The sequence below is a fragment of the Elephas maximus genome, chromosome 3, assembly GCF_024166365.1.
Source record: "Elephas maximus indicus isolate mEleMax1 chromosome 3, mEleMax1 primary haplotype, whole genome shotgun sequence".
In the NCBI taxonomy this organism is placed as follows: domain Eukaryota; kingdom Metazoa; phylum Chordata; class Mammalia; order Proboscidea; family Elephantidae; genus Elephas; species Elephas maximus.
In genome coordinates this window covers 10,070,769-10,096,106 of record NC_064821.1, presented here as the reverse complement: position 1 = coordinate 10,096,106, position 25,338 = coordinate 10,070,769, and the positions used below count along the sequence as shown (strand labels likewise).

General features: G+C 48.0%; 1 protein-coding gene across 1 annotated transcript in view; it reads right to left on the bottom strand.

Annotated features, from left to right (window-relative positions):
- The window catches only part of VAV1 (vav guanine nucleotide exchange factor 1), an 83,859-nt gene extending 58,816 nt beyond the window's left edge, over positions 1 to 25,043 (bottom strand). The window contains exon 1 of the mRNA XM_049876585.1: positions 24,786 to 25,043. Coding sequence (XP_049732542.1) covers positions 24,786 to 24,989 — 204 coding nt within the window. The 5' untranslated portion in view covers positions 24,990 to 25,043. The remainder of the gene's footprint in view (positions 1 to 24,785) is intronic.
- Between the last annotated feature and the right edge of the window lie 295 nt (positions 25,044 to 25,338).

Genomic DNA, 25,338 nt, shown 5'->3' with positions numbered 1-25,338 from the left:
TTGGGAATGTAAATGCCAAATGAGCTAACGGGCACACCCGCCCAGGGGCAAGGGGGTAACAGGAAAGCTGGTAATAGGGAACTCGACGTTGAGAAGGGAGAGTGTTGACATGTCGTGGGGTTGTTAACCAATGTCAGAAAAACAACATGTGGACTAACTTTAATGAGAAACTAGTTCGTTCTGTAAATCATCTAACGTACAATAAAATTAATTAATTAACTAATTTTAAAAGAAAACGCCAAATGAGGTATATCCATACACTGGGGCATTGTCCAACAATAAAAAGAAATGATGGAGCCCTGGCGGCACAACAGTTAAGCACTAAGCTGCTAACCAAAAGGTTGGCAGTTTGAACCCATCCAGGGGCTCCGTGGAAGAAAAGGCTGGCAATCCACTTGTGAAAAGTTTACAGCCAAGAGAGCACCATGGGGCAGTTCTACTCTGTCATATGGGGTTGCTATGAATCAAAATCAACTCGATGGCACCAAACGACAACAACAAAAAAAATGAGGACCCAAGCTGCAAAGAGGCATCGAGGAACCCGAAGTGGGTATTTCCAAGTGAAAGAAACCCATCTGAGAGAGCTACTTTCTGTCTGAGTCCGCTCTGTAAAAGGTGACACTACAGAAGCAGTGAAAAGACCAGTGTTTGCAGGGGCTCAGGGGAGGCATGAATGGGGGGCAGGGAGGCGCAGGGCATTTTTAGGACAGTGAAACCATTCCTTGTGAGACTGTCATGGTGGACACATGACACTATGCCTTTGTCAACACCCATAGATAGGACTGGACAACACAGAGAGAGAACCCTCATGTAAACCACGGACCTCAGTCAATAATAATAATAAAACTAACAGTTGCTGTCAAATCGATTCTCACTCAGGGTGACCCCATGTGTGTCAGCATAGAATTACACCCCACAGGGTGTAATCACCCCATTGGCTGATTTTTCAGAAGTAGATTGCCAGGCCTTTCTTCCGAGGTGCCTCTGGATATGTTCCAACCGCCAACCTCTGGGTTAGTAGTCAGGCAGTTAGCTATTTGCGCCACTCATGGACTCCCTTAAAACATTAAACACACACCGTATCATCCCCTCCCAGGCATTTACCCAAGAGAAATGAAAGCAGACTGTTCAGATGAAGCCTTGTTACACGCATATTCACAGCAGCTACGAAAAGTAGGGACACCCCAAATATCCATCAACAGGCAATGGTTCAAGAGAATGTGGTCCCGCCAGTTGTGGAACACTGCTCAACTGCAGCAAGAAAAGGAGTAGTGACACCCATCACAACCTAAAGGAATCTCAAAAGAATTACACTGACAGAAAGAAGCCAGACAAAACCAGAGTACGTTCTGTATAATTCCATGTATATAAAGCTCTCAAAAATGCCAGCGTACTTATAGTGACCAAAAGTAGATCAGCCATGGCCTGGAGATGGAAGAAGGAGGGCGGGGAGGTAAAAGGGAGATATGATAAAGGGGTGGGAGGCAACTTTTGGGGGTGACAAATGTGTTTACTCTCTTGATTGTGGGGCTATTTTCACAGGTGTCTCACATACTTTGGACACATTATCAGGAAGGACCAGTCCCTGGAGAAGGACATACGCTTTGTAAAGTAGAGGGGTCAGTGAAAAAGAGGGAGATCCTCAACAAGATGGATTGACACCATGGCTGCAATAATGGGTTCAAGCGTAACAACGATTGTGAGGGTGCCGCAGGACCGGGTAGTGTTTCGTTCTGTTGTACACAGCGTCGCTATGAGTCCAAAGTGACTCAAGGGCACCTAGCAATGACAATAACATACACATGTCAAAATGTGTCAAGTTGTGCGCTTCAAATATGTGCCGTTTATTGTATGTCAGGAGTTCCTGGATGGTGCAAACAGTTAACACACCGGGCTGCTAATTAAAAGGTTACAGGTTTGAGTCCACTCAGAGGCACCTTGCAAGAAAGGCCTGGTGATCTGAAAAATCAGCCAGTAAAGACCCTTTGGAGCACAGTTCTACTCTGACACACACGGGGTCACCACGAGTTGCAGTTGACTCCGTGGCAACCAGTAAATAGTTTTGCAAGGTGTTTTTATTGAGTCCCTACCGTGTGTCAGGAGCGCTGGTAGCTCAGTCGTTAAGAGCTCTGGCTGCTAACCAAAAGGTCGGCAGTTCAAATCCACCAGCTGCTCCTTGGAAACTCTACAGGGCAGTTCTACCTTGTCCTATAGGGTCGCTATGAGTCAGAATCAACTCAAGGGCAACGGGTTTGGTTTGGTTATTATGTGTCAGGCACTGCTCAAATGCTTGGGGTCAGCAAGGAACAAAACAGACCAAGACCCCCTGTGGAGCTGACACCCTGGTATGAGAGACAGGCAAGACACTTTAAATGAAATAAATAAGTAAAATATATGGTGTACTTAAATGATAGTAATTAATATGCAGCCACCCTTGGGCAGTGCAAATGGTTAACGCATTTGGCTGCTAACCAAAAGTTTGGAGGTTCAAGTCCACCCAGAGATACCTTAGAAGAAAAGCCTGGCGATCTCCTCCTAAAAAATCAGCCAATGAAAACGTTATGGAGTGAATTGGCCTCATACCATGTTTAGTGCTTCTGTTCTACCTTCTACTATCATTGTGTAGTGCCTAGAGTCTTAAAAGCCTGCAATCACCATCTAAAGTACAGCAATTGGTCTCTATTCACCTGGAGCAACAGAGAAAGAAGGGGAATGAGGAATGGGAGGAGGAAATGGAATGTGTGGCTAATTGCTACCGTGAACAACTGCTCCCTTTGCCATGCGACCAGAAGAATTAGCTGCTACCAAGATTCTATAGAAGAATGCTGATCAAAAGGGGGAAGAATGTAGAACAGAATTTGGAATTCTATGGAATCCAGACTTTCTGAAGCCATGGATGCTGTATAAACTGCTGAAACTATTGCCCTGAGATAGTCTTTAAACCTTAAACCAAAAATATTCCCTGAATTCTTTAAACCAAACAATAGTTTAGCTTAATTAGTAAAGAATGCCTGCCTTGAGCATTGTACTCTTTTAAGAACTATCTATATGGGGTCAAATTGACAACAGCAACCTTAAGGGGCAGGGAGTTTATGTTAATGAGGGAGGGAAAACTCAGAAAAGGAGGGTGAGGATGGTTGCACAATTTGAAGAATGTAATCAACGTCGCCCAATTGTACATGTAGAAATAGTTGAGTTGGTGTATGTTCTGCTGTGTATGTTCTCAGCAACAACAACAAAATATAAAAGAAATGCAAAAAAAAAAAAAAAAAAAACCCTATGGAGCACAGTTCTACTCTGATACACATGTGGTCACCATGAGTCAGAATTTACTCCATGGCAACTGGTTAAAGGTGACGTGTACGTCGCTGAAAATACACTCATAGCCGAAAGATCTCTGACCTGCCATCAGGAGGAAGGCCGATCAGCTGTGTGCTCGTGGCCATCAGCAGGGAAAGTCATAGGAAAGCAGATTTGGGCTTGATCTAAGGGTGGGATGAAATGCAAAGCCAGCCAGGCCATCAGAGCTAGGGGAGTCCTGCACAGGAGACGGATAAACCGTTGCGTGTTGTCAATTCTCAGACAAAGGGTGATAACAGCAGCTCCAATGAACTGAGATTTCACTGTGTGCCCGGCACTGGGCAAGGCAGTCCTTAGGCATTTATTTCAATTGGTTCATTTGGCCCTCAAAACAACCCTGCAATGAGGTAGGGCTCATTTTCCATGGGTATAAACTGAGCCTCAAAACCAGTTGCCCTCAAGTCGATTGCAACTCACGGCGACCCCATGTGTGTCAAAGTAGTACTGTGCCCCATAGAGTTTTCAGTGGCTGATTTTTCAGAAGTAGATCTCCAGGCCTTTCTTCCAAGCACCTCCAGGTGGACTCGAGCCTCCGACCTTTTGGTTAGCAGCTGAGCTCATTAAGTGTTTGAATTACACAGGGTCTCCTGCTAGCGTGTGTTGTTGCAGGGTGCCGTCGAGTTGATTCCAACTCACGGTGACCCCATGTGACAGAGTAGAACTGCTCCATAAAGTTTTCTAGGCTGTAATCGTTACAAGAACAGATTGCCAGGTCTTTCTCCCTTGGAACTCCTGGGTAAGTTCAAGTCACTAACCTTTTAGTTAGAAGCTGAACACTTAACTGTTGTGCTACCAGGGCTCCTTACTAGCACATAACCATAAACCAAACCCGATGCCGTCAAGTCGATTCTGACTCATAGTGACTCCATAGGACAGAGTAGAACTGTCCCATAGGGTTTCCAAGGAGCGCCTGGTGGATTCCAGTTGCTGACCTTTTGGTTAGCAGCTGAACACTTAACCACTACGCCACCAGAGCTCCTACTAACACATAAAATCCAAACCAAACCCCTTGCCATCAAGTCGATTTCCATTCGTAGCGACCCTGTAGTGGGTTCTTAATAAATATTAGTTGAATGAATGAATGAATAGGAATTCTGGGAAGATGTTCTCTGTTAAGTCAACACGAGGTCTGCAGCACAATGGATCGTTTTTGGGGGGACTTTCTTGCCATGGCCTTGTAACTCCCACTCAAGTGATTGGGTGGGACTATGCGAATAGGGTAATTGTGGCCCACTAAGGGGACTGGTCAGTTTTGCCACCCCTCTGGACTTGAACCCAGCCATCCCAGAGGCAGGAAAGAGGATCACACCACCACCGAGGAAGAACAGCCAGGGGCCAAGCACATCCTTTGTACCCAGGATCCCTGCGCTGAGAAGCTCCGAAGCCAAGAGACAGAGAGAGCTGTAACACTGAAGATGGCAAGAAGCAGTGGCCGAGAAACGATGGCAGGAGAGACCGGCGAGAGAAGGTGAAGTGGGCTTCCCGGCCCACAGAGCGAGAAAGCTGAGTGCCTTTGGGCAGGAGGCCTCTGGCAGAGTAGGATGCCTCCGGACACTTGTGGAACTAGGTTTGCTGACCCACAGAGCTAGAGCTGAGTGCTTTTGGGTCGAGGCTTGCTGGTAGAGTAGGGTACCTCGGGGGCACTTATCAGCAGAACTAAAAGAGCTTTGTAACACTTGCCCAAGCAGGGCAGACGCCGAGGGGTCAAGGAGAGGTGTGCCTTCGAGCACAGCTCAAAAGGGGCTGTCCTAATGGAAGAATTGTATCCTGGGCATTCCTGAACCTAAACTGTAACACTTCCCTAATAAACCCCGTAATTGTGATTATTGCCTGCGAGCTCTGTGTGGCCACTGCAATGAATTATCAAAGCCAGCAGAGAAGTAGAGAGTGCCATGGGAGGGATGGTTGATATTGGCATCGGTAAAGATGGCAGGGAGAGGAGGCCTGTCTGACCTCCGCCTCATGGGAATCTTCCTTGGGCTGTTGGTCTTGATTCTCCTTCCCCTCGTGAAGTTCGAGGAGGTCAAATGCCACCCCAACCCCATTTTTACAAGGTCATACCAGAGTAGAAAAGCAAACCAACTGCCTGTTGAGCCAGTCCTGACTCCTAGTGACCTACATGTCTCAGAACAGAACTGCTATCCATAGAGTTTTCAATGGCTGGTTTTTCAGAAGTAGATTGCCAGGTCTTTGTTCTGAGGCACTTCTGGGTAGACTCGAACCACCAACCTTTCAGTTAGCAGCTGAGTGCATTCACCATGAACATCACCAGAGACTCCTACAAGCACATAGCGAGCTCTTAATAAATATTATTTAAACGTTCTCAGTTAAGTTAGTACGAGGTTATACCAGAGCGGAAGAAACAAGCTAGCTGCCGATTCCTGGCAACCCCACGTGTGTCAGAATCGAACTGTGCTCCATAGGGTTTTCAATAGCTGACTTTTCAGTAGATCACCAGGCCTTTTTTCTGGGGTGCCTCTGGGTGGACTTGTACCGCAACCACGAGCTTTTTGGTTGGCAGCCGAGCATGTTCAACGTTACACCACCCAGGGACTCCATTCTTCCCATGGCACTCGCCTTATCCTTCAGCTGACTCCCCTCCAGAAAGTCCGCCACTTCTGCTCTCCTCTGTCTTGACCCCTGGTTTGCTTCATCTGCGGGGTTTATTACAATGCACCCATGTTTCGCTTATTCACCTGGTTACTTGTTCACTATCTATAATGGGGTGAATGGTGACCCCTCAAAAGATATGTCCACGTCAGATCCCCAAAACCTGTCAGTGTTTCCTTATTTGGAAAAAGGATCTTTGCAGATGTAATTAGGAGCCCTGATGGCACAATGGTGAAGCGCTCGGCTGCTAGCCCAAAGGTTGGTGGTTCAAACACACCCAGCAGCTCCATGGGAGAAAGACTTGGTGATCTGCTCCAGTAAAGATTACAGCTTAGAAAACCCTGCAGGGCAGTTCTACTCCATCACATGGGATCGCTGAGTTGAAAATCGACTCGACAGCACCCGAGAACAACAGCAGCAAATGTAATTAAGTGAAGTATCTTGAGATAAGAGGATCAGTTTGGACTATCCAAGTGGGACCTAAATCCAATGACGACCCCAGGTGTGTCAGAGCAGAACTGTGCTCTATAGGGTTTTCGGTGGCTGGTTTTACAGAAGTAGATCACCAGGCCTTTCTTCCAAGGCACCTCCAGGTGGGTTCAAACCACCAACCTTTTGATTAGTAGCTGAGGGCTTAAGAGTTTGCACCACCCAGGGACTCCATCCGATGACAAGTGTCCTTACAAGAGACACACAGAGGAGAGACACACAGACAGAGGAGAGACACACAGACAGACGAGAAGGCCACGTGAAGACAGAGGCGCCGATTGGAGTGATGCAGCCACAAGCCAAGGTATGCCAGCAGCCACCAGAAGCTGGAAGAAGCAAAGGATGAAACCTCCCCTAGATGATACATTGAGACCGGAGGAACCCCCACATTTATTACCTAAAAACAACTTTTAAGTCTTGAACCGAAACCATCCCGTGAAGTCACCTTTAAAAGAAACCACAATGTACCGTATTTTCTCATATAACGCACCCACATAAATAAGGTGCCCACACATATAACGGGAGTGGCACACCTAGGAAAATGATACGCGAGGGGGTTGCACGGTTGGCAAAAAAGTATAACGTGTGCGTTATTTGCGTAAAACATTGTAATTCATTTAATAAAGAATGTTCCCCTTGACCATTGCACTCTTTTGAAGAAATATCTACATGAGGTTAAATGGGCAGCCCGTTGCCGTCCAGTCAATTCTGACTCATAGTGACCCTGTAGGACAGAGTAGAACTGCCCCATAGAGTTTTCAAGTCTGTAAATCTTAACAGAAGCAGACTTCCACATCTTTCTCCCGCAGAGCGGCTGTTGGGTTTGGACCACCAACCTTTCAGTTAGCAGCCAAGTGCTTTAACCACTGCACCACCAACCAAAACCAAACCAAACCCACTGCCATCGAGTCAATTCCAACTCATAGCGACCCTATAGAACAGAGTAGAACTGCCCCATAGAGTTTCCAAGGAGCGCCTGGCAGATTCAAACTGCCGACCTTTTGGTTAGCAGCCGTAGCAGTTAACCACAACGCCATCAGGGTTTCCACGGCAGCACCAGGGCTCTTTAAATGGACAACAGTAACTCTAAAGCACATACGAGAACTGTAAGGGGCAGAGTCTAAGCTAACAGTAATGAAACAAGGGAGCAGAGACAGGGAGGATGAGGACACTACGTGAAGAATGTAACCACTGTCAACGCACTGGTCCTGGAGAAATTATTGAAGGGGTGTGTGTTTTGTTGTGTATATTTTCACCAAAAATTAAATAATGAAAATATCCCCCAGAGCCTCTGGAGGGCGCAACAGCCCTGACAACACCTTGATTTTGGATTTCTGGTCCCTCCTAAACCGTGAGGCAATACGTGTCTGTTGTTTGAAGGCACCAAGTACTTGTTTGCTACAGCCACCCCCCAACATTCACACACCGCCCGCGTCCCCCGCAAGGCTGTGACCTCAGAGGGCAGGGACCACATCTGCTGTGCCCTTTCCTGGAACCCAGACACCAGCACAAGACCTGTCACTGATAATAAAATAAATGAGTATTCTGACTGAGAGAGACCTTCCACCTCCTCTTCACCATCTCCAGCCAGCTCTCTTTGGATCCTTCTGCCCCTCCCGGCTCCCCAGGTAGGAAGCGCATACCCTCCACAACACGGGTTCTCACCTGGGCCATACTGCCCTCCCCGGGGGGGGGACATTTGGCCATGTCTGGAGACATCTGTGGAACCCTGGTGGCATAGTGGTTAAGAGCTCAGCTGCTAACCAAAATGTCATCAGTCTGAATTCACCAGTCACTTCTTGGAAACTCTATGAGGCAGTTCTACTCCGTCCTACTGGGTCACTGTGAGCTGGAATCAACTCAACAGCAATGGGTTTGGTTCTGGTTTGGAAACATTTGTGGTTGTCAGGAAAAGGGGGTGTGCCATACTACTGGTATCGAATGGGTGGAGGCCAGGGATGAGGTAAATGCCCTACGTGCACAGGTCGGCCACCGCCACAAAGAATGACCCACCCCCAAATGTCTGTAGCGCTGAGGGAGAGAGACCATGGCCCGGATTTAGTGCCTGATGCCACCCCCCATCTGTCAGTCTGTCGTACTGTTGTGGCTTGCACGTTGCTGTGATGCTGGCAGCTATGCCACCGGTATTTCAAACACCAGAAGGGTCACTCATGGTGTACCCGTTTCAGTGGAGCTAAGAACAGGAAGAAAGGCCTGGCAACCTAGTTCTGATAATTGATTGTTGTTGTTGTGAGGTGCCGTCGAGTCACTTCTGACTCATAGCGACCCTATGCACAACAGAACGAAACACTGCCCAGTCCTGCTCCATCCTCACAATCGTTGCTATGCTTGAGGCCATTGTTGCAACCACTGTGTTAATTCATCTCGCTGAGGGTCTTCCTGTTTTTCAATGATCCTCTACTTTACCAAGCATGGTGTCCTTCTCCAGGGACTGATCCTTCTTGATAAAATGCCCAAAGTATGTGAGACATAGTCTTGCCATCTTTGCTTCTAAGGAGCATTCTGGTTGTACTTCTTCCAAGACAGATTTATTTGTTCTTTTGGCAGTCCATGGTATATTCAATGTTCTTCTCCAACACCACAATACAAAGGCGACAATTTTTCTTCGGTCTTCCTTACTCAACAATGGGCTCAATTAGGTTGTGCCTTAAGCCAATCTCTTTTGAGATATAAAAGAGAGAAGCAAGCAGAGAGACAGGGGGACCTCCTACCACCAAGAAAGTAGTACCAGGAGAAGAGCGGGTCCTTTGGACCCAGGGTCCCTGCACTAAGAAGCTCCCAGTCCAGGGGAAGATTGATGACAAGGACCTTCTCCCAGAGCTGACAGAGAGAAAGCCTTGCCTTGGAGCTGGCCCCCTGAATTTGGACTTCTCACTTCCTAGACTGTGAGAGAACAAACTTCGGTTTGTTAAGGCCATCCACTTGTGATATTCCTGTTACAGCAGCAGTAGATAACTAAGGCGGGGGACATCGAGTCTACGTTAATGGTGACAGAATGATGCGGAAGAGAATAGCAAGAATGATTGCACGACCTGAAGAATATAATCAAGGTCACTGAATTGCACAGGTTGAAATCGTTGAGACGGTGTACGTTTTGTTATATGTACTCTCACCACGATAAAATTAAAAATACAGTCATGCAGCACATAAAGTCGCTTCGGGCAACCTCTGGCCGCATACACATCCGTGGTCCCATACAGCTTTGCTAAGTCTATACGGCTAAGTATACACACTTGTCTGGACCCAGGAAAAAGGGGCAGAGGGAGGAGGAAGGGAGGGGGGGCAGGGAGTCAAGTGCAGTTGCGGGAACAAGTCACTGGAGGTCCGTGAACCTCAACAGGCCAAGGTGAGTGGCTGGGCTGTGCTGAGCTCAGTGGAATCTGCAGCTCATGGTGAGCTGCGAGCCTGTGCTCTCTTCCAAATCACGTTAGTGCAGCTGGGGAGCCCAGGAAGGCAGGGGCTACGAGAGGGCTTAGGAAAGGGCATGGAGAGGGAGTGGGGGATCTGGGGTCAGAGAAGAGGGATTGGAGAGGTCCCCTGGAGAAGCCACTGAATTGAGGGGACTGGAGAAGGGGACAGACGTTGAGGAAGCATATATATTTTGCTAAGTCATATGGTGTTCACGCAACGTCCAGATCACATACCATCCTATTCCACAGACTGTATCACGGACATTAAGCGACGCAGGACTGTATATACATTTTAAAAAAGGGAGAGATGGAGCAAGGCGGGGATCCTAAGAGATCATCTGAGCCCCTGGGTCTAGCCAGACCTGAAGGCATTTTCTCTAATCTTTTCAGTTATATGAGCTAATAAATATTATTTCTGTCTAAGTAGTTTCGGTTGGATTTTCAGTCACAAGATCCAAGCTTCTTGATTGAAACTTCTGCAGACTGAGCTCAGAATTTCGAGCTCAGAATTTCCTCAAACCTTAAACCTCTCCAGCTGGACAGTCTTAGTTTCTTCTACTGTTCCCCAAGAGACCCGACTTCCGAGTTCCTCTTAAAGCCTAGGGCTCAGAACACTATCCTGATCTCAAAGGGGGACTGTCCATCTCTACAATGTGGTGAGATCTTTCTAAGACCAGCCATGCCCACGTAACACACTCATGAGTCCTGCCCACTTCCTGGCACTATTTGCATTAGCAAAAGAGACAAAGAGAGCTCTTCTCAATCCCTCAAATATGCCTGGACCTCCCATACTCAAGTGCCATCTCACCTCCTTCAGGAAGCCTCCCCTGATTGCCTCTAGGGTTCCTTCCTCTCTGATCCCACAATGCCCTGGACTCTGACCACCTGTCATTGAGTGAGTTACACTGTGTTATAACTGCCTAGCTCCTCATCTGTTTCTACAAGCTGCAAGAGGGCCTGTGTGTCATTCATTCACTGTGTAATCTCCATTATCCAGAGCATGGGCCTGATGCATAGAAATACCTATGGGATGGACAGTATCATCATCATCACATTATTCCCATTTTACAGATGAGGAAACCGAGGTTTAGAGCAGCTGGACACGTGACCAAAATCACATAACTAGGACTTAGCAGAGGCAGAATCGAATTTGGGCCACCTTAAAAGCTTGTGAGTGGCTGTCATGGATTGAATTGTATCCCCTAAAAATATGTGTCAATTTGGTTAGACCATGATTCCCAGTGTTATGTGGTTGTCCTCCATTTTGTGATTGTAATTTTATGTTAAAGAGGATTAGGGTGGGATTGTAACAACTTTACCCAGGTCACATCCCTGATCCAAGGTAAAGGGAGTTTCCCTGGGGTGTGGTCTGCACCACCTTTTATCTCTCAAGAGATAAAAAGGAAAGGGAAGGGAGCAAAGAAGGGGACCTCATACCACCAAGAAAGCCGTGCCGGGAGCAGAGCACGTCCTTTGGACACGGGGTGCCTGAGAGAAGCTCCTAGTCCGGGAGAAGATTGATGAGAAGTCCAACAGAGAGAGAAAGCCTTCCCCTGGAGCTGATGCTGAATTTGGACTTTTAGCCTACTTTGCTGTGAAGAAATAAATTTCTTTTTGTTAAAGCCATCCACTTGTGGTATTTCTGTTAAAGCAGAACTAGATAACTAACACAGCAGCTATCCAAGATACAACTGGTCTCTGTTCTCCTGGAGCAGCAGAGGAAGAAGGAGACTCAGGAATTGGAGGAGGAACTAGACTGCAGGTCTAATGGCCTCCATGAAATATTGCCTCCTTTGCCATGAGACCAGAAAAACTAGATGGTGCCCAGCTACCACTACTGAACATTTCGATCAAAGATTCTACAGAAAAATCCTGAACAAAAGGGGAAAATATGTGAAAGAGAAGTTCAAATTCTTGCGGAATCCAGATTTACTGAACCTATTGAGACTGGAGGAACCCCTGAATCTATCACTCTGATAAAACCTTCAAACCATGAACCAAAATTATCCCCTGAAGCCAGCTTTACACTAAACAACTCTTTAGCTAAATTAGTAAAGAACATTCATCACGAGCATTGCACTCTTTTACAGAATTATCTACATGAGATCAAATTGTCAACAGTGACTCTAAAGCGTAAATGAGAAGTTTAGGGTGCAGTGAGTCTAAGTCAATGGTGGGAGAGATATGGAGAATAGTGACACACCATGAAGGCTGTAACCAGTGTTATTGAATTCTGCGTATAGAAACTGATGAATGGGTGTATGTTCTGCTATGTATATAATCACCAAAATTAAAATAAAATTTTAAAAAATGAACCCAGGTAATCTATCTCCTGCCACCACGAACCAGCTGCCACTAACCAATAGTGAGTGAGCACTCAACAAATATCTGTTAAATCAGGAATCAGCAGACTTTTTCTGTAAAGGGCCAGATAGTAAATACTTTTGGCTTTGCAGATCATATGATCTGTGTCGTCACTAATCAGCTCTGCAGTTGTAGCGTGAAAACAGCCATAAAAAATAAAAAATATCCAGTTGTCGTTGAGTCGATTGAGACGCATGGCCACCCCATGTATGTCAGAGTAGAACTGTGCTCCACAGGGTTTTCAAGGCACCTCTGGGTGGATTTGAGACACCAACCTTTCAATTAATAGCCAATAGCTTAACAGTTTCTGCCTCCCAGGGACTCCTGAAAGCAGCCATAGATCATATACATAAATGAAAAAGCATGGCTGTGTTCCAATAAAATTTTGTTTACAGAAAGAGGTGGCCAGCTCACAAGTTACAGTTTTCTGACCCCTTGTTCAAGGAATGAGTGAATGCAGTGAATAAGTTCATTTATTCATTGAATAAGTATTTATTAAACGCCTTCTGTATGCCAGACCACCACCTGTCTATCAGTTGGTCGTACCGTGGTGGCTTGTATGTTGCTGTGATGCTGGAAGCTATGCCGCTGGTATTTCAAATACTATCAGGGTCACCCACAGTGGGCAGATTTCAGCGGCGCTTTCAAACTAGGATGGACTAGGAAAAAGGATCTGGCTACTCCCAAAAATTAGCCAGTGAAAACTCTATGGAGCACAACAGAACATTGTCCAACTCACTTGCTTTGGACACGTCATCAAGAGGGATCAGTCACTGGAGAAGCACATCACATTTGGTGAAGCAGAGGGCCCTCGAGGGTGAGGGAGACCCTCAGCGAGATGGATTGGGACAATAGCCGCAATGATGGACTTGAACATTGTCATGGATTGAAATTGTGTCCCCTCAAAATATGTGTCAGCTTGGCTGGGCCATGATTCTCAGTATTGTGTGGTCGTCCTCCATTCTGTCATCTGATGTGTTGTATTCCTATGTGTTGTAAATCCTACCTCTATGACGTTAATGAGATGGGATTAGCGGCAGTTATGTTAATGAGACAGGACTCAATCTACAAGATTAGATTGTGTTTTAAAGCAATCTCTTTTGGGATATAAAAGAAAGAAATGAGCAGCGAGACATGGGGACCTCCTACCACCAAGAAACAGCGCCAGGAGCAGAGCGTGTCATTTGGACCTGGGGACCCTGCACCAGAGAAGCTCCTAGACCAGAGGAAGATTGATAACAAGGACCTCCCCCCAGAGCCAACAGAGAGAGAAAGACTTCCCATGGAGCTGGTGCCCTGAATTTGGACTTCTAGCCTCCTAGACTGTGAGAGAATAAATCTCTGTTAAAGCCATCCACTTGTTATAGCAGAACTGGATAACTAAGGCAAACACGCTGGCAATTGTGAGGATGACACAGGACTGGGCAGCGTTTCCTTCTGTTGTACACAGGGTCACCAGGAGTCAGAGCCAACTCAACAACAACTAACAGCAACAGTGCCAGACACCGTTCTAGGCACTGGGAATAAAACAGAAGATTCTCTGCCTTGATGTTCCAGTGGGGGAGGCAGATAATACTCAAATTAGTAACATCTATCTTAGGTCAGGGAAACCCTGGTGGCATACTGGTTAAGTGTTATGTCTGCTAACCAAGAGGTCAGCAGTTTGAATCCTCCAGGTGCTCCTTGGAAAGCCTGTGGGAAGTTCTACTCTGTCCTATAGGGTCACTATGAGTCAGAACCGACTCGATGGCAGTGGTTGTGGTAGTGATCTTAGGTCAGAGAATGATAAGAGCTGTGGAGAAAAATAAAGCAGGAGGGAGCGGTAAGTGTGGGTGTTTGATTTTGCGGTGGGAGCCAGGGGAGGGCTTTGAGCAGGGGAGAGACAAGGCTTCTCAGAATCCTCTGTGAATGCCCTGAAGAGTGACATTGCCCAGCACTGGGCTCAGAGAGGGGGTCAGTGAACAGAACAAAATGGAATGGAAAAAAAGGCACAATGCCAAATGTTGACCCTCCCAGGCTTCCATCCTTGTTGGCCTTTGCTCATTAGTGGTCATTGAAAAGCAAAGATGTCACCTTGTAGACTAAGGTACGGCTGACCCAAGCCATGGTATTTTCAATCGCATCATATGCATGTGAAAGCTGGACAATGAATAAGGAAGACCGAAGAAGGATTGAGGCCTTTGAATTGTGGTGTTGGTGAAGAATATTGAATATATCATGGACGGCTAAAAGAACAAACAAATCTATCTTGAAAGAAGTACAGTCAGAATGTTCCTTAGAAGCAAGGATGGCAAGACTGGGTCTTACACACTTTGGACATGTTCTCAGAAGGGATCAGTCCCTGGAGAAAGACATCATGCTTGGCAAAGTACAGGGTCAGCGGAAAAGAGGAAGACCCTCAACGAGGTAGACTGACACAGTGGCTGCAACAATGAGCTCAGGCATAACAATGATTGTAAGGATGGCGCAGGACCAGGCAGTGTTTCGTTCTGTTGTGCATAGGGTCGCTATGAGTCGGAACCGACTCGACGGCACCTAACAAACATTAGTGGGCACATTGACATGAGGTCTTCTAGCCAACCCCAACCCACTTAGCAAGATTTGTTCCCACCCCGGCCTCTGTTCCCAAGTCAATCCCTCCCCCATGGCTTCATCCAAGGTCCCCCAGCCACTGAGGTTTTCCTCCAAGCAAGCCCCCTCCAGACCTGCGTATATGAAGCCAGCTAGGCATTGGCCTGGACTTCCTGGGTGATGCAAATAGTTAATGTACTCACTGCTAACAAAAAGGTTGGAGGTTCCAGTCCACCCAGAGGTGCCTCAGAAGAAAGGCCTGATTATCGACTTCAAATAAATCAGCCATCGAAAACCCCATGGGGCGCAGTTCTACTCTGACACGCATGGGGTCGCCATGAGTTGGAGTCAACTCAATGGCCACTGGTTTGTTTTTTTCTTTTTTTGTTTTATAGGCATTGCCCTGGGAGTTTGTGGAAGAGGTTTCTCTGTGTCCAATCAACTGATTTTCTTTTCCTCTCAAAATCCCAGCAGTGATGGTTAATGTTATGTGTCAACAAGGCTGGTGATGAGTCTCAGTGGTTTGGCAGACACTGGACTGGTCGCTGTTCCGTAATATAATATAACGTAATCACTTTCCATGATGTAAGCAACCAGTCAGTTGAAAGGGATGTTTCCTTGGAGGGGGTGGCCTGCCTCTAGTATGTAAATGGATATTCTGGCAAAGCTCGCTCTCTCGACCCTGCACTCTTCTTGTCCCCTGACCTCCAGTTCCCGGACGTAAGCCTGCAGAAGTCTTTCGCCTGCTGCTTGACCCGCAGATTTTGGATTCACCAACTGTAGCAATCCCTTGAGTCAGCAGATGCCTCCATCCTGCTGTCTGACCTATGGCTTGCTTGGTGACTTGCCAGCCCCACAAGTGAGTGAGCCATTTCCTTGAAGTAAATATTTATGTATACATACATCTCACTGGTTTTGTTCCTCTAGAGAGCCCAACTGAGATACCAGTGAAAATACACTCCCAGCCTCCCTTGCAGTTGGATGGGTCATGTGACTGAGTTCTGGTCAATGGGATGGGAATGGATTTGATGGTGCTACTTCCAGGCCTAACCCATGAAATCCCTCATGGCAATCCTACATCCTTGAGGAGGGCAAGGCCATGAGGTGCAAAGGAGACTGGGTCCTGGGGGGGGCTTTGAAAAGCAGACCCACACACTCCACCTCCTAATTGACCCAACCTGGACTGTGGTGTGAGTGAGAAGTCAAATCTTATTGTGTTTTTGCCATTGACATGACTCACTTTGTTATAGCAGCTTACATTACACCCACTGACTGATACCATGTCCTAAGGAGCTGTGGTGATTCAATGATTAAGCACTTGGCTGCTAACCAAAAGGGTGGTGGTTCGAACCCACCCAATGGCTCTGCAGGAAAAAGACCCGATGATGATCTATTCCCATAATGATTACAGCCTAGAAAACCCTATGGGCAGTTCTACTCTGTCACATGGCATGGTGTTACTATGAGTCAAAAGTTGACTCGATGTCACCCAACAATAGGCCACTTGGATGCAATGATTCCTTTCCTCAAAAGTTGAACATAGAACTACCATATGGCCCAGCAATCCCAATCCTAGGTGTATACTCAGAAGTGAAAGCAGGGACACAAACAGAAACTTGTGTACCTACATTCCTCACAGCACTTTTCACAACAGCGAAAAGGTAGAAACAACTGAAACGTCCATCAACAGACGAATGGATAAACACAGCGTGGTTGGTCTATACACACAGTGGAATATTATGCAGCCAGAAGGAGAAATGAAGTCCCGATGCACGCCACACCCTGAAGGAACCTTGAAAACTTCATGCTGAATGAAATCGGCCGGTCACAAAAGGACAAATACTGTACGATCTCACTTATATGAAATAAGCAAATATATAGAAACCAAAGATTGTTAGTGGTTGCCAGGGGTGGGAGGGAGGGGCCAAGAGGGAGTTTTTGCTAAGGGGGCATTGAGTTTATGTTAATGGTGGTTGAATGATTTGGACAAGGATACGGAGAACGGTTGTACAGCTTGAAGGATGCAATCAATGTCATTGAATTAGACACGTAGAAATTGTAAAAAATGAAAATGAAAAATGACTCCTATTAGTTTAGCATCTGCTTTTGTCAATCGGAGGCACTGGTGGTTCAATGGTAGGATTCTCATCTTGCATGCAGGAGACCTGGATTTGATGCCCAGTCAGTGCTCCGCCTTGTCTGTCGGTGGAGGCTCATGCATTGCTATGATGCTGAACGTGTTTCAGCGGAGCTTCCACACTAAGACAGACTAGGGAGAAAGGCTGGATGACCCACTTCTGAGAAATCATCCACTGAAAACCCTGTGAATCGTAGCTGTCCAATCCCATTGTGCATGGGGTCGCCATGAGTAGGGGGCCAGCTCAATGACAGCTACCAACGACAAAAATATGTCAATACTGTGGGATTAATGTAACTCATTTAAACATGTTTAACTCTGGCAAGGAAACCCTGGTGGCATAGTGGTTAAGTGCTATGGCTGCTAACCAAAGGGTCAGCAGTTCGAATCCACCAGGTGCTCCTTAGAAACTCTATGGGGCAGTTCTACTCTGTCCTATAGGGTCGCTATGAGTCGGAATCAACTCAACAGCAACAGGTTTTAGCTCTCACACGATCCTAAGATAAAGTTGCTATTAACATCCCTCTTTTATAGATCAGACACCTAGGACTCAGATGGATTAGTTATTTTTTTTCTCTCCAAGATCACAAAGGTAGTGAGTACCTGACTTGAAATTCAAATCAGTCTAATACATAAAAAGCTCCTAAAAATCAATAAGAAAAAGGCCAATGATCCTAGAGGAAAAATAAATGATATGAACAGAGATTATTTCACAGACAGAAGATAAAAGAAGCTCTTAAACATATGAGAAGAGACTCAATCTCGATCGGAATAAGAGAAATGTAAATTAAGCCAGAGTGAGCTGTACTTATCACTCATCCAGTGGGCAAAACTCCAAAAGTTTGACAAGAGAACAGTCTGTTGGCAAAGCAGTGAAGAAACAAGAGTCTTCATGTATTGCTGGCAGTAGTATAATTGGAACAAAACATATGACAGCAATTCCACATGGAGACAATTTGGCAATGTTTATCAAAAACACAAACACATATACACTTTGACCCAAAAATCCCACTTCTAAGGATTATCCTACAGATATACTTGCTCATGTGTAAAATAATAATAATTATGGTAGCCAAAATCGTTGAGTGCCATCGAGTCAATTCCAACTCATAGCAACCCCATGTGACACAGTGGAACTTCCCCATAGGGTTTCCTAGGCTGTAATCTTTAAGGGGGTAGATTTCCACATCTCTTTCCCATGGAGCCACTGGGTGGGTTTGAACCTCCAACCTTTTGGTTAGCAGCTGATCCCTTAACCACTGTGCCATCAGAGTAGCAATAATAACACTTGTTTATAGCCAGCCATTGTCCCAGGTTCTTTAAAAGAACTAATGTATCCCTCACAACAATGCTTTGAGAGAGTGATTTAGTATCCCCATTTTACTGATGAGGAAACTGAAGCACGGAGATGTTAAGTAACATACCCAAGATCACACAGTAGAGGAGTCAAAAAATTATTCATGAGCAAGGTTATTGATTGCAGCAAACTTATTTTAACAATAGCTTGAAGTGTCCATCAATACCAAAAACCAAATCCAGTGCCGTCAAGTCGATTCCGACTCATAGCGACCCTATAGGACAGAGTAGAACTGCACAATAGAGTTCCCCAGGAGCGCCTGGCGGATTCGAACTGCCGACCTCTTGGGCAGCAGCCGTAGCACTTAACCACTACACCACCAGGGTTTCTGTGTCCATCAATATAGGAGATAGTAAATTAAGTGATAAGGAGCCCTGGTGGCACAATAGTTAAGCACTCGGCTACTAACCAAAAGGTTGATGGTTCCAACCCACGCAGTGGTTCCATGGGAGAAATATCTGACGATTCGATTCTGGTAAAGACTGTAGCCTAGGAAACCCTATGTTATGGTTCTACTTTGCCACATGGAGTCCCTGTGAGTCAAAAATCGGCACCTAACAACAGCAAAATAAATGATGGCTCAGTCATACAATGGAATGGAGGCAGTTTAGAGTAATTGCTAAGAGTACACACCCTGAGACCGGGCTGCCTAAGTTCAAATCCCAACTCTGCCACTTTTGAGCTGGGTTACCTGTAGCAAGTTATTTAACTTCTCTGTGCCCCAGTTTACCCTTGTGAAAAATGGGTGTAATTATACTATCATCTATCTCACAGGTTGTTATAGGAATTAAATGAGTTAATGTATAGAAAGTATGTACGGTGACCAGCAAAATTTTTCTACAAAGGCCCAGATGATAAATAATTTTCAGTTTCACAGGCCAGATGTGTCTATGTCACAACTACTCAGGTCTGCAGTTGAATGGTACAAGCTGCCATAGGCAATATGTAAATGAATGGGCATGGCTGTGTTCCAATAAAACTTTATTTATAAAAACAGGCAGAGGGCCAGATTTGGCCCTCAGGCTGCAGTTTTCTGGCCCATGGGTTAGACTAATGCCTGACACATAGAAGGCATAATTTAAGTGTTTGATAAATGAATGGAATATCATGAAGCTATTTTTTTTTAAGAATGGAGGTGGTTTCTACGTACTGAATTGGAAAGAGTCCCAATATGATTATTAAGTGAGAAAAGCTGGGTAGTGTATGTTATCTTTTGTGTTAAAGGAACGAGGAGGAATAAAGGAGAACTTATATTCCTATTTGCTTATGTTTGCATAAAGAAACCGGAAGGATATACAGGAAATTTTTTTTTTTTTTTTTTTTTTTTTTTTTTTTCAGAAAGGAGTTACCTGTGTGGTTAGGTGGAAACTAGGTAGCTAAGGGGCAGGATAGGGTTAAGATTTTCCCTGAACACTTTTGTAGTTTTAACATTTGAATCATGCAAACATATTATTTACCGGATGATTAAATACCTGAAAGATTCTACCAGGCTCTCTGACTCCCAGCCCAGGATTTCCCAACCTTGGCACTGTTGATATTTAGGGATGGACCATTCTCTGTGGTGGGAGCCGTCCTGTGAATCATAGCATGTTCAGCAGCTTCCCGGGTCTCTACCTGCTCGATGTCAGTAGCACAGCCCCCTGAGGTGTGACAACCACAAATGTCTTCAAACATTTCAGGGGAGGCAAGACAACCAAAAAACCAAACCAAGCCCACTGCCCTCAAGTCAATTCCAACTCACAGCAACCCTATAGGACTGTAGGGTTGTCCTGTAGGGTTTCCGAAGCTGTAATCTTTACAGAAGTAGACTGGCCCATCTTTCTCCCATGTAGAGAAACTGTTGACCTTTCAGTTAACAGCCGAGCTCTTAATCACTGCGCCACCAGGGCTCCTCATCTGGGAAGGAAGAGCCATCCATGGAGAAGAAACAGCACATGCAAAGGCCCTAAGGTCGGACTGTGCCTGGTGGGTTCTAAGAACAGCAAGGAAGCCAGTGTGGCTGGAGTAGAGCGAGTGAGGGGGAGAGGTTGAAACCCCTGTCTCAGCCTAAACACCAACCTGCGATGCCCACCATCCCACCACCCCCCATCTTTCCTGAACATTTTTTGGTGAGGGCTTCTCAGGTGCCAGACACTGCTGAGCAGTACTGAGATAACAATTTTCCAAGGAGGGTGCCTTTTCCATCCATGTTTCACAGATGGGGAAACTGAGGCTCAGAAAGATGAAGCCAGGAAATAGTGGTGTCAGAATATGAACCCAAGTCCTTCAAAGTCCCTGAGTGGCCCAAAGGGTTTGTTCTTGGTTACTAACTTAAAGGCTGGCAGTTTGAACCCAGTCAACAGCACCACGGAAGAAAGCCCTGACTATTCCGTAAAGATTAAAAAACCAAACTCGCTGCTGTCAAGTCAATTTTGACTCATAGTAACCCTATAGGACAAAGTAGAACAGCCCCTTAGGGTTTCAAGGCTGTCAACTTTATGGAAGCGGACTGCTACATCTTTCTCCCGAGGTGCCATTGGTGGGTTCGAACCACCAACCTTCCAGTTAGCAGCCAAGAGCTTAACCATTGCACCACCAGGGCTCCATCTGTAAAGATAACAGCTAAGAAAACCCTAGGGATCAGTTCTACTCTGTAGCACGTGGGGTCGCCATGAGTCAGAATCAGCTCAACGCAAGGGGCTCGCTCCTCCAAGCCACTGCCCTCCAGCCTACCCCTCTAGTCTGTCCTGCCCTTGCCCTTCCCTGACTCTGCTCAGTGGGGCTGGGAACCATGACATAGTCTTGACCTCAGTGCATGTCCCCACCCCACATCTAATCAGCCCCCACGTCCTCGCAGGTCTTCCCCATAATAACTCAGGTTCATCCCTTCCCCTCCACTCCCATGGCCCTAAGTTCCATCTCCTCCACAGCCCAGAATTTGGGCTCCCAGGATGAACCAGAGGAGAGTTGGAGAATCTAGGTGCTCCCTGTGGCTGCCAGGGGCCTCGCCATCCTCTCTCGGGGCCTCAGATCTCAGAGGGACTGTCCATCTTGAAGACTCACTCCAATCTGACCTCCCACAATGAATTATTCACACCAGCCAGGACAGTCACTGCCTGCAGCCACTTCAACGTATAGGCACCTACCTCAGGGCCTTTGCACTGGCAATCCCCCTTCCCAGACCCACACCACTCATCCCCTCACTTTTCCCAGGCCTCTGTTCAAATGTCACCTTATCAGTGAAGCTCTCTGGCCCCCAAAATTTAAAAGTGCAGCCCCCTACAGTCCCAACTCCCCTTTCCTGCTTTGTTTTCTCCAGAGCACAAACCATCTCCTAACGTTTTAGGCATTTCTTTATTTGCTCACTGTCAGTCTCCTCCACTAGAATTCAGGCTCCTCAACAACAGGGTTTTGTGTGTGTCTCATTCCCACTGCCCCCAGCACCAAGAACAGGGCCTGGCATACATTACACTTGTTGGATGAATGAATGGCTGAATTATGGATGGATGGATGGATGGATGGATGGATGGATGGATGGATGGATGGATGGATGGATGGATGGATGGATGGATGGATGGATGGATGGATGGATGGATGGATGGATGGATGGATGGATGGATGGATGGATGGATGGATGGATGGATGGATGGATGGATGGATGGATGGATGGATGGGTGGGTGGGTGGGTGGGTGGGTGGGTGGGTGGCTGGGTGGATGGGTGGATGGGTGGATGGGTGGGTGGGTGGATGAACGGATGGATGAAAATACTCTTTCCACACTCTTCCTTGGAAGCAACTAAGCAGGAGAAAGTCTATGAAGAGAACATGAGAGACGCTGGGAAGCATTCTAAATCCCTGCTTTTATTTGTGCCTTTCTCCCCATCAGGAGCACCCCCTCTTCCTCTCTCTGCTGCTCCACACCGCAGGACCATTGAAGGTCCTTCTTAAATGCTGGGGACACAGACACCCAGAGAGGTCATTCTTCTGCTGATTGTGACTAACTTTGAGCTTTCCACACACATACCTACTGTGTACAGAGCACACAGCTGAACTCGGAAGGAGATAAAATGGACAGAGGCAGGAAGACGCAAAGCTCCCTGACAAAAGCATGGTTCCTGTGCTGGCTCCTACTCTTTAATAGTCAGCATTAATGCCCCTTCTTGCCTAATGCTGGACTCCACCAGGCAACGCCCTGCCCTCACACTGGAGCCTCCAACACAGAAGTTCTTCCTGCTGCCCCAGACATGACTACACAGGGTTGGGGTTGTCTGGTTCTGTCTACCCTTGAGGGCCAAGGTCCCCAGAGCTGCCCAGCACAGGAATCAGGACCCATCTGTGGAGTGCAGGTGTCTTCCTAGAAGTGAATTCCACATCCCCTTGTCCTCCATCAGAGAATGGGCTTTAGGCAAGACACACAGGGGTGGAAGTTCACCCTTAAGTCTACCCACTTTCCCTTTAATGGCTGCTGCTAAAGCATCGCAGGAGACTCAGATCCCTGTCTCCCAGCCCCCTGCCAAGTGTGGGGCCTGGCAGGTCCGATGGCTACTTCCTCATGCCCTGCAAGCCACAAGGAGGCCAAGCAAATGTAGGCAAATCTGATTGTGGCCAGCTGGCTGGACGGGGATAGGTGGAGGGGGAGGCCTGGGCTACCCTCTTCCTTTCAGGAAACCCTGCCCGGGCTGGGGAGGGAGTAAGCCCCTGGGTGAAGAAAACGAGGAGGAACAAATGGTCCCCCATCTTCCCCACAGACAGCCTTACTTTCTGGGAACCCCCTCCAGGACCCCCAGCAGGCCCCACTCCCACGGCAGCGACTTCCCCTTCTCCCAGAGCAGATGGCGCCTTGCATTCGGGCCAGAGAGGTCACTGCCCCAGCCACCCCTGCCCACCAACCCCTGAGGCTCCCCACCAACTCCCAGGTCCTCCTCTAAGCAAGGTATCATTCCTGGAGAGAGAGCCTGAGGGCTGGACAGCGGGCCACTGAGTGTGCCCTCAGACCCCTGAGGTAGGGCCACGTCTTCTTAGACATCCAGGGCAGAATGGTGTTCCCTTCAGACCTATAGGACAGACCTATATCCCCCTAAAGCCCCCAAAACAGAGTGGTGTCTCCCTCACACCCCCAGGAGAGAACCATGTCTCCTCAGACCCCCAGGACAGAGGGTGCTCCCTCAGATTCCCAGGACAGAGAGTGTCCCCCTTAGACCCCCAGAATAGAAGTGTATCCCCCTGAGACTCCCAGGACAGAACCATATCCCCTCAGACTCCTAGGGCAGGGCTGTGTCCCCTCAGACACCCAGGGCAGAACCGTGTCCCCTTAGGCCCCCAGGCCAGAGCCATGTCCCCTCAGACCCCCAGGGCAGGGTTGTGTCCCCTCAGACCCCCAGGGCAGGACCATGTTCCCTCAGACTCCCAGGGCAGGGCAGTGTTCCCTCAGACCCCCAGGTCTAGGGCCTGGCACCACCAGCCCTGCCCCATCCTCTGTCCTCACCTAACAACTCCCACCATGTCCATTGAGCCCCCTGGCTGCTGATGGGCAACCAGAAAAGGATCTAGAGAGAGGAGCCAGTCTGCCACCTCCCCCACCCCAACCACATTCAAATAGGGATTTGAATATATTTCCTGAGCCAGGGGTAGCCACAGTCAGTTCCACTGGCCCCTGGACCCTGGGCCCCTGAAGAAGCCCCTGCAGAGAATAAGGAGCTATTTCTAGACCTAAGAACCCCAGGGCCCACTCTCTGGCCAGGCCAAGACTCTGCCTCAGTTTCCCCCCTGGAGGCATGGAGACAGGAAGTCCAGGGCTCAGGGCTGCAGCCCCCCCACCACCCCACGCTGCCTCAGCAGGAAGCTAAGGGGAAGGAAGATGCGAGGGGAAGGAAGGGGCCCAGGGCCCGGGGAGGAGACACATGTGGGGAAGAAGGAGGTGGAGGCCCCTCCCCCAAAGGCGGAATCTGGGGTCATAGGAGTCCAACAGCTCAAGCCCCCTGTGGGCCACCCAGAGGGTCCCTAGGAGCCCCCCAGAACACTCACATGGTCCCATCTGGGGACTCGAACCCCACTGGAATCAGCCCAGGGTTTGGGAGAGTTAACCCCTGCTTGGCCAGTTCTCAGCTTGTTGTTAGTTGCCTTTCAGTCAATTCCAATTCACAGCAAGCCCACCCCACATATGAAGAGTAGAACTGCCCCATAGAGTTTCCAAGTCTGTGACCCTTAAGAAGCAGATCGCCAGGCCTGTCTTTCCAGGCACCTCTGAGTGGATTTGAACTGCCGACCTTTCGGCTAGTAGTCGAGTGTTGAACCATTCATGCCACCCAGAGCCTATTACCCTTTACGGGGCCTGTGAATTCTGAGGGAGCCAGCTCCAATCTCTGAGTGGTACTCTGTCTGGTCAGGAGTACTCCCCTTGACTCTGCCACCCCGAGACAGAGTGCACTGACCAGTCTGGAGTACCCTCCATCCCCACCCTTCTGTAGGACAGCCAGCAGCAAGCTCACCTGGGACATCTGGGGGCGCAGGTTGACCTCACGCAGGTTGATGGCATGGGGCGACAGATTGTTGAGCAGTTGGCAGAGCAGGACCCCATCCCGGAGGGCCTGCGCCAGCTCACACACCTGGGCCCCGTCCCAGGTCACACGGTGGCTGGGCGGCAGCACCCTGCACTGGATCAGCCAGTGACTGCACTGTCGCCAGAGCTCCATGGCTGCCGCCGGCCTGCACACCCTCGCGGCGTCCGCCACCCGCCTGCCCGCCCGCCAGCCCGCCCGCCCTGGAAGCAACAGCTAGTCCTACCACTTCCTCTTCTCTGCCTGTAACAGCCGCAGAGGAGGGGGTGGAGGAGGAGGAGCGTGGGGTGGGGGAGCACCTACGGCCCAGCCTGGCCCTGCCCCTTGGACATGGGGTCTAGTCTCTCCTTTCCCACCAACCGGGCACCTGGGGCCAGTGGAGGCAGGCTGAATAAACTGAGGCCTGCTGCCCTCCTGCACGTCCAAGCCGCTGGCAAAATGAGCAGCGCCACCTCTGAAATACACCCCAAATCTGCCCACTTCT